Below are 9,359 nucleotides of genomic sequence, written 5' to 3'. Positions count from 1 at the left end.
CACTGCCGTAAATCAGGAAGACCCCGTTTGCAGTGACGTCACTCCCAATACTTTTTAGCCCCCTAATAAATATATTACACACAGAGTATAAGCAGAGCCTGTCTCTGGTATAAGACTGTCATTGCAGACATTTTGGACTGCTGTAAACTGTAACAAGTGTTTTAATGAAACTGTTTACATGCATCAAAATACACTACTTGAGAAGGCTAGTGACGTTCCACTCTGCCGTAAAGTGCACTGCAGTATTTCAGTTCGTGTTGTATGAACTGAACAGCTATGAGGATGTGGACGTTTTCTATAAATGTTTTGGCATTTACATTATATATATCAGGACAACATTTTGCTAATGGTCTTCAAGATGTAACAACTGACCTATTCGGGTCGGAAAATTATGGCACTGTGGCTGCGTTTGGCGATTTTAACTCGGATAAACAAACAGACATATTCATCATCCGAGAACGTGAGTGTTGGTACAATGTCTATATCGCAGATGCATATTTAAATACGACTTCCTTGTTAATACTGCTATTTTACATCATCCTTGCCAAATAGAGGTTTGAGGTGTAGATCCTTGTTAGCATTGTTATTTAACTTAACATGACAATAGACGATTAGCTTGTGCGTTTTTAATAAGCCTGTGTGTCTTTCAGAGTCTGAATTGGTCATTTTTTTGGCTGATTTGAAAGTGCCATACTTCAAGCCCAAAGTACATGTCAAAAAGGAAGATCTCCCAAAGTAAGTTAGACTCAAGGATTCGGTATTATACTAATCCTTAATATAATATGTCTAATAATAATAATAATAATATGAGACTCTTGGGTTGTGGTTGTGTCAGGTCTATCAGTTCACTGATCGATCATACTCTGTCTGTCCTCCAGGGATGTCATCATCACCAGTGTGGTTCCTGGTGACTATGATGGAGACTCTCAGATGGATTTGCTCCTCACCGCCCATCTTACATCCAAAACTTCAGTCGAGACCAGGGTCTTCATTTTCTGGGGAAACAACCAAACCCTGGGTAAACAGCCTAGTTCTGGAACACTTATCGTTTTCTGGACATGGTTTGAGACTATGTCAATATAATTGTATGCTTAATTTAGATTTGTGAAACCATGGACTACATTAACGAGTACATCCGTGGCCAAAAGTATTGGGAGCGACATACATTTTGTGTTTGCAAAGCTTGCTGGGCCTTGGCATAAAATGACTGCTAACATAATTTCAGTAAGTCATATCATCAGCACAGGGGAAAGTGTGAACTAGTTCTAGCCAGGTGAAATCACTCTATCATTCTGATTGGATTTTAAGAGCAGATTGACTGCTGTAGAAGAGGGGACTGTTTGCATATATTAAAAATGTTCGCCCCAAAAAGCTTTAAAAAATATGAAATGTGCCTTATTGTATTCCAGTATTCTATGGAAACATGTGAAAACATTTTCCTCAAATACTGAACCAGCAAACTTTGCAAAACACAACATTTGTCATTGCCAAAACTTATAGCCACAAATGTACTGCACAATCCAAGATCTTGAATACAGTTGGGAACCAATTTTGTCTCATGACCATCAAAAGCTAAACTTGATCTTTTAAATATACATTATCTCTGTGTAGCAAATTCATATGTTCTGGCTTTATGGTGAAATATGGATATTTGCTCCTTCTCCACAGACACACATATGCGAGTTGAACTTAACACAACATTTGTGGATCAGCCTCTTGTCATGGAGTAAGTTATACACATGTAAACAGTCCTCCTGCCAGATTTAATACATAACCATTTGTCTTTTAAAAATATACTCTTAAAACATCTGTTCTTCTCTAAACAATACTTGTGTTGGTGTTACATAACTGTATGTGAAATCATAACAATACACATTTGAATAGAAGCCAGCATCAGTGTTGTTAAAGTACATGAGGCAAAGCTAAATCAATACACATTGAATTTGTTTTTGTAACTACTTCAATCCACTCCAATTCAATCCAAGTGTAACATTACAGAAACAAAATCACATTATCTGAACTTTCTACACTCTGCTTTGTGACACTCATTTGCTGATAGTCTATTCAAATTGCTCCTTGCAGTTTCAATGGAGACATGATTCCAGACATCTTTGGGATCACTGCTGACAGTTCCACTCAAGTCTGTGATCTTACTGGAAGGTGAGAGTGAGGGGTAGAGTGAGGGGTAGAGTGAGGGGTATAGTGACGGGTAGAGTGAGGGTTAGAGTGGGGGGTAGAGTGGGGGGTAGAGTGGGGGGTAGAGTGGGGGGTAGAGTGAGGGGGAGGGGTAGAGTGGGGGGTAGAGTGAGGGGTAGAGTGGGGGGTAGAGTGGGGGGTAGAGTGGGGGGTAGAGTGGGGGGTAGAGTGGGGGGTAGAGTGGGGGGTAGAGTGAGGGGGAGGGGTAGAGTGGGGGGTAGAGTGGGGGGTAGAGTGGGGGGTAGAGTGGGGGGTAGAGTGGGGGGTAGAGTGGGGGGGAGGGGTAGAGTGGGGGGTAGAGTGAGGGGTAGAGTGAGGGGGAGAGTGAGGGGTAGAGTGAGGGGTAGAGTGAGGGGGAGGGGTAGAGTGTGGGGTAGAGTGGGGGATAGAGTGAGGGGTAGAGTGAGGGGTAGAGTTAGGGGTACAGAGAGTGATGGGTACAGAGAGTGATGGGTACAGAGAGTGATGGGTACAGAGAGTGAGGGGTACAGAGAGTGAGGGGTACAGAGAGTGAGGGGTACAGAGAGTGAGGGGTACAGAGAGTTAGGGGTACAGAGAGTGAGGGGTACAGAGAGTGAGGGGTACAGAGAGTGAGGGGTACAGAGAGTGAGGGGTACAGAGAGGGGAAGACCTTCAGGTGATGTGAATTGATATACATGAATGGAAAAACAATCTTTATTGTAAGTCAAAACATGATCAAACAAATGCTTTATTTTGAGTTTCTGTCTTCATGTCCTCTGCTACACCAGGATCACCACATGCCAGAGAGCTTTGGCTTCACCTGTGAATATGCGTGTCCCCCATTCCAATGCTTTCATCGACCTGAACAAAGATTTCACAGCTGGTGAGTCAGTGTTTATAGTTCTAGATGTGGCCAACTGAGTGTTGAAGTCTGAGGGAAAGTCTGTCGTTGAACCTTTCCCCTGGTATAAGAAGACAAGTGTGCAGTCCTGAATATCCTCTATCCTCTCTGACATTAACCGCTTTAGAATACTCTGTCATTTATCATTTTAGTTATATTTCCTCCTTTTTGCAGTAGACCAACTCCTCAGCTGCAAACAGTAGTGCTGAAAAGTTCACACTGAGAGTCAAAACATGTTCAAGTTGACTAAGAGAGAGAGAAATTCCCATTTTCCTAACCACTGAATTAATTAATCGGTTTCTTCTCGTCGTACTGCCTCTCTTATTATTCACTGACATGCTGCCCAACAAGCCTGCCACTAAGACTTAGTGTCCTTTTACTTTTCTCCACATTTCCATCTTAATAAGATCAGGATTTTGTTATTGTACCTGCAGCTGGTAGTTTTTTTGGATTCAGGAAGTCTGCTTACTGGAATGCAGTGATTCAACCAGAGAATATTAATACGTATGTTATCGCTCTTTCTGTCTCTCTCTCTCTCTCACCCACTCTATCTCTCTCTCTCTCTCTCTCTCTCTCTCTCTTGTTGTCTTTTATTGGAAATGTTAGAATTCTATGCTGCTTCTGAATAATAAGCAATGTTGTGAGGTTGTTTGTGATTTTGCCCAGTGTTGGATTAAGGAATAGTTGGTGGCCGCTTGTCATAATAATTTATACTGTAGCAGAACGGGGTACAGTCAGTCAGGATGAGTGACTGGACGGCCAGCTGCCTATCTCTGCTTCTCATCCTGTGTGAGGGGCTGGAGATGCCATGGGCCTGGAGTGTCTGTCTATCTATCCTGAGGGGATTTCAGACCATGTCCATTTATCTACACAAAACCAGAGGCATGAGGTGGAGGCTGAACACCTGTACTCACTCTTTCTGACACACACACACACACAGGCACACACACACAGGCACACATTTATGGGCAGGATCACAGCAGGATGACCCCAGCCTCAACTCTCTGAACCCAAACTGGGCACGTACCCACGGCGCCCAGTCGCCGTGGGTACGTGCCTCCACCAATCAGATTGGCACAGGTAAAAAAATAATAAATGAATGCCACATTTAGAAAGCCTAAGTATGCAGCTGTTGGGGAAAATTGCTGCGCATGAAGAACTGAGAGGGAAGCGAAGTAGCTCTGGCTAAATGCTGCTCTACAATTACAGCTGTCTCTAGCTGCTAGCTGCCGTGTGGGAGTGTGCGTGAGGCTCCACACGCATGAAACAGCCCTCTGGTGAGTCACAGCTCAGTGTCTCATCCGGCCACCTGGTTTTCAAAAGATGGCAGGCCGGGGAGAGGCGGGACCGCGTCTTTCAGGAAACGCATTAGCATGGTGAACTAAAGCCTGGCTCTGAGCTTGAGGAAGAAAAGACAAGTTCCAAGGACAGACATTGTGAGCTTGCATAAACATCCAGATGGCGCAGCATACAAGCGGGTCAGACCTCACTTCATGCCTCAGTACAGTAGAATGTCTACCAGTCTCGGAATAACAGGAGCTCCTTGGCCTCCGTACAGCCATGCCGAGGCTCCTCTCAGATCGAAGTCCTCTGTAGCTCAGAGTACTGTAGCTCCCTATCCCAGCGTCAGAGCTGAGGTATTTAATTAGCCAGAATGCCACCGGTTCAAGGATGATCAGAGCAAGGTTGGGCTCATGTCGTGACTTCAAATTTGGCCCTCGTGTTTAAAGCAGTAAACATAAGGTCCACAGCCTCCTTCCCTGACTCGGGGCTCAAATTGCTTCCTGCTCGGTGTCAAGGCCTCATTTAGGCTGGAGATTGGACTCTCCAGCAGGACACTGTCTCCTAGTACTGTACATCATCGAGCAGTGCTCTCTCTCTCTTTCGCCCTCTCTCTCTTTCGCCCTCTCTCTCTGTCTCTCTCTCTCTCTGGCTCTCTCTCTATAGCAGCTCTCCAGAAGGAGACTGTCTCCTAGTACTGTAGATCATCGAGCAGTGCTCTCTCTCTTTCTTTCTTTCTTTCTTTCTTTCTTTCTTTCTATATACCTCAGTTCAAGGATATGCTTTTTACCATTCATTCTTCCACTTCATAAATACGTAAAAATACAAACTGGTACTAAGTTACCAGGAGTGCATGAGTGCGGTCAACAGCAAATATTCACTCCCATGCTTACCCCCTCCCTTTTGTCAGTGCCAAAGAAGAATGAGCAGCTGAATTCAACCACATACGACCACCACCATTCCTGCCCAAACCCATGTTAACTCTCCCACCACCTCAAGTGACGGTGTGGTGACCAATGCAAGACCAAAATACAGGAGACAAGCCTATGTGGCTCCTATACTCTCTGTCTCTCTCTCTCTGTACCTCTCTCTCTCTGTACCTCTTTCTCTATCTCTCACACCTTCTCGAGATGAGCAATACTTGATAACCAGACTCCGAACTGGAGGAATATGCTACTGTAAAGCTTCACGATCTGATCTAGGTTCTGCTGATCCAGACTGTACCCATATCCAGACCTGTGATGAACTATTCAAACGTGAAATAGTTCCCTACCTCCGAGTTCAGCTTGATTTCACTCTCCAGGTGATATGGAAGCGCCTGGCCAACCTAAATAAACCATAAGGTCTGTAACCCCGAGTTGGCCCCTTTCAGCAAGACTTATTCTGAGGTAGGGGGAGCATTGGTACCATGAGAAGGGCAGAGGGCTGGTGGCCTAGCATGGGACTGACCTTCATCTGTCTTCCGTACATCAAAAAAATCACCTCACGGGAGTTTAATAATCATTGATGTGTTTTAGTTAGTCAATCCCTGGGTCAATATCAGACTTCCAGTTCTTGACGATGCATCTGTTAGAATTGTTGCACTGAGAGGATCTTAATATAGAAAAGGTGGTAATGATCAAATAATTCTAATTTTATTACGCACAACATACATGCCAAGACAACGAAAATGTTGCACTGCCTGTTGCTAAGCAACGGGACATCCAAATATGTTCCGCGCGGCACCTCATTAAGCACCCTTTCTCTGTTGAGAATGACAAGTTGATTGTGGGAGCAAGGCAAGGGAAAAAGATTTGCCTCATAGCAAGGTTAGAGCAGGGATCCATTCAGCGATTGAACATTGAAGGATCCTGTATAACTGGGGATACAGCATAACTGGACAGATCATGGAGCGAGCATGACTAGAGATAGAATGACTAGAAAATGACTACATATAGAATGACTAGAGATAGAATGACTACAGATAGAATGACAAGGAGACTGGAGTAGGAGTCCTGATTGTTGTGCAGTCAGTACATCTTGATGCTGGAAGGCAGTCTTTCCTATGAGTTCTGCACCACTACTCCTGCAATGATGTGGTGCCAAGTAGGACGTGGCACCTTGCGTCTGGATAGATAATAGACAACCCCCTAGTGGAGAAGCTGAAATAAACACACCCACATATCTGAATGTAGTTTTCCATTACACTGTTGCCATGTGTTTGAGAGTTGAGAATGACCTGAAACACGGGCTCCGCAGTGTTCCTTCTAGCAGGCTTTGGAGACGCAACCTTTCAACGCGCTCGCCTGCAGGAACAACCTGGCATAGTATCAAACATGTCGTTTAGCTGCAGTTATTTTGGTAAACATGGGTTTTTGTAGATAAATGAATACATGAATAAATCAAGCATCAGATTTCCTGGCTGATAGCCATGATGGCTGTGGCCTCTCGTCATGCTGCCTCTCTCATGCGGTCCCCTAGCAAGACGTGCTCCTCTCAGCGCCAGTGGAACAGCTTAGCTCCATCCCTCTGGGCTTAGGGGAGAGATAGCATAACCCTCCCCCCTGACAGACCCCTCTAACCCACCTAACACCTGCCTGTGTCCAGCAGCTGTCATAGAGAGACATGGAGAGCCCTCTCATGATATGGATCGCTTGGCCTCTGTCGCCTGTTTGTAGATGTCGAGTCCGATACACACTTAACGCACCGAGGTTCTTTCTGGAAGTGGCTTGCTAGCATCGCCGAGCCAGATTTGTACTTGTATGGTTCCGGAGTGGCAGCAGGGTGTGTGTGTGTGTGTGTGTGACTGGAACAGAGCCAGTTTGATTAGAGCCGTGTAATGGGTTTACAAATACACATGGTCACACTGCTGAGTACACAACCCCCCCGATACACGGTGGAACACACACCGCACCCCGAGATGACAAACACGCCAATGTGCGCACAGGCAAACTGCACATTACTTACGTCCTGCACAAACACAAACACACACAGACCTCGAGCTCTACTCTACTCAACTCAATAGCTGATCTTTCCTAAGCTTGTTACGGGAGTTGTGTGAGCCATCTAGCAGTGTTGTGCAGTGTTTGCAACACACACACGGCGGTACAGTAGCAGAGAAATGGGATGGGGCCTGTGTGTAGGGTTAGTCCTAATCCCCCATGGTGCACCTACGTTGTTACTTTAATGGTTTTAGGAGATTATTTCCCCTTGGAATTACGTCTATCCATTTCTCCCGCGCTGTCGTCGTGTCATGTTTGTGAATGAGCTGCTTTCAAAACTATTTGGGCCGAGGCCTCTGAGCGGAGGCCCTGTATTGGCTTATAGGATTTATTTATGTGGTTTTCACTCTCTTCTTGCCCTCAATTCCTTGCTCTCGCTCTATTTTCCAGATAGATACAGCTTTTGTTTTTGTTTTTGCTTCACGCAAGAAGCTTAGATCGTGTCCTTTCGATTTTGCTTTGCTCCAACTAACTCTGCACGGTTACATATTTCTCTAGCTTGCCAGAAATGTGTAGCATTCTAAGATATCGAAATGATAATTACACACAATTAGCCTCAAGGAGACCGCCACCACCAAGACATCTGACTGGAAAGACGATGTCATCAAAATACAAACAAGTCATTGGTGCCCGCGTATCTGCCTGACCAAAGCCATTGCTCTTCCCATAGCCAATGTTGCGCTGCTGTAAGTCTTCTTTGGGTGGTTTGCTCGTTTCGCGGTCTGATAGGCCTACTCATTGTAGCTGGACAGCGCTACATTTCACACAGATTGGCCAGGCAGGGCTTGGTCCACCCATCGGGGTCGCCCCTTCCGCACGTCTCGGCCGTCTGAGCGCTGGGATGGCGTTCAGGGGGATGTGTCCTTGAACGTGGCCGTACTGCTGGTCAGGGCCTGGTGTCGGGAGAGGAGGGGGGGAGGCCTGACAAGAGCAGAGGTAACCTCAGACTACCTGCAACCATCATCTAGGAGGACTGAAGGGTGAGTTTGGTTTGTCTCTATTGAGGATGAGGAATATCCCGGTGTGCTCTCGATTTGATTCTGCCTCTCACCACCCAGGAGAAATGATCGTTGGCCCACTTTCTGTTGCTCTCGGGGGTCTGAAATCACCGCCTGTTTGCATGACCCGAGGCAGCTATGGTTTTCTGCAACACTGAGCCAGTACCTACTTTTGTCAATTGGATATCACGTTCTGTGTAACCAGGTTTCCAGAACCATCTCTGCCGGTGTGTGTCTAACCAAGGATTCATCCTTGGTTAGACATCCTGCATCAGTCTGTCGGGCTAGGGCTGCAGTCTCACACACACACACACACACACACACACACACACACACACACACACTGGGTATCCATTTCACTGATGGCTGCCGTGACATTTCCCTGCTAATGTCAGAGGCTGGTCTGTGTGCCGGGCCGGAGCAGGGAGGTTAAAGACAGGAGAAGAGAATCAATACAACCAAATGAGGACACAATGACTCACGCTCTGCGAACAGACTGGGGGGAGGGGTGTGTGGGGGGTGTGGGGGCAGACCATGCAGGAAGTGGACACACGTGCACATAAACATACACGTGCGCACACACACACACACACACACACACACACACACACACACACATGAGCACGTAGCCTCCAACCTCTATAAAGAGCAATGACATCAGTCTCCATGATGGCCATGCGTGAGCCCGTCTCTAGGGTCCTGCAGGGGTGTGTGTGTGTGGGGGGGGGGGGGTGGGGGGGGGGGGGGTGGGGGGGGGGGGGTGGGGGTGAGAGGGCTCTCTCTCTCTCCACTCACACTCACAGCCACTGGACGGGAGAGGACATGGGCGCGGGGGGGGGGGGGAGACAGGAGAGGGGGGAGAGGAGATGGGTGCAGGGGGGAGAGGGGTGGGGGGGAGACGAGCAGTCACAGCTTGTTTGCTGAGTAACAGCCTAACAAATAACCTGCTCTGGGGCATTAATGCCGGGCTTTCTGTCCTGTTGCGCTCGCTCTCTCTATTTCTGTTTCTCGCTCTTTCTCTATTTCTGTCTCTCTCATTAT

At 46.7% G+C, this 9,359-nt stretch overlaps 1 protein-coding gene across 1 annotated transcript; it reads left to right on the top strand.

Annotated features, from left to right (window-relative positions):
- Window positions 1-239: 239 nt before the first annotated feature.
- LOC134015736 (T-cell immunomodulatory protein-like) lies at window positions 240-3,040 on the top strand (the record flags this gene model as incomplete). The annotated part of the gene is made up of 6 exons (XM_062455281.1): window positions 240-460; window positions 651-735; window positions 879-1,018; window positions 1,669-1,726; window positions 2,083-2,160; window positions 2,946-3,040. Coding segments are annotated over exons 1-6 (640 nt in total), but the record flags the coding sequence as incomplete, so codon positions are not given.
- Window positions 3,041-9,359: the final 6,319 nt, after the last annotated feature.

This window comes from Osmerus eperlanus, unplaced genomic scaffold, assembly GCF_963692335.1.
Source record: "Osmerus eperlanus unplaced genomic scaffold, fOsmEpe2.1 SCAFFOLD_284, whole genome shotgun sequence".
Lineage (NCBI taxonomy): Eukaryota > Metazoa > Chordata > Actinopteri > Osmeriformes > Osmeridae > Osmerus > Osmerus eperlanus.
The sequence above is the reverse complement of the archived record's forward strand: the minus strand, read 5'-3'. Positions and strand labels throughout refer to the sequence as shown.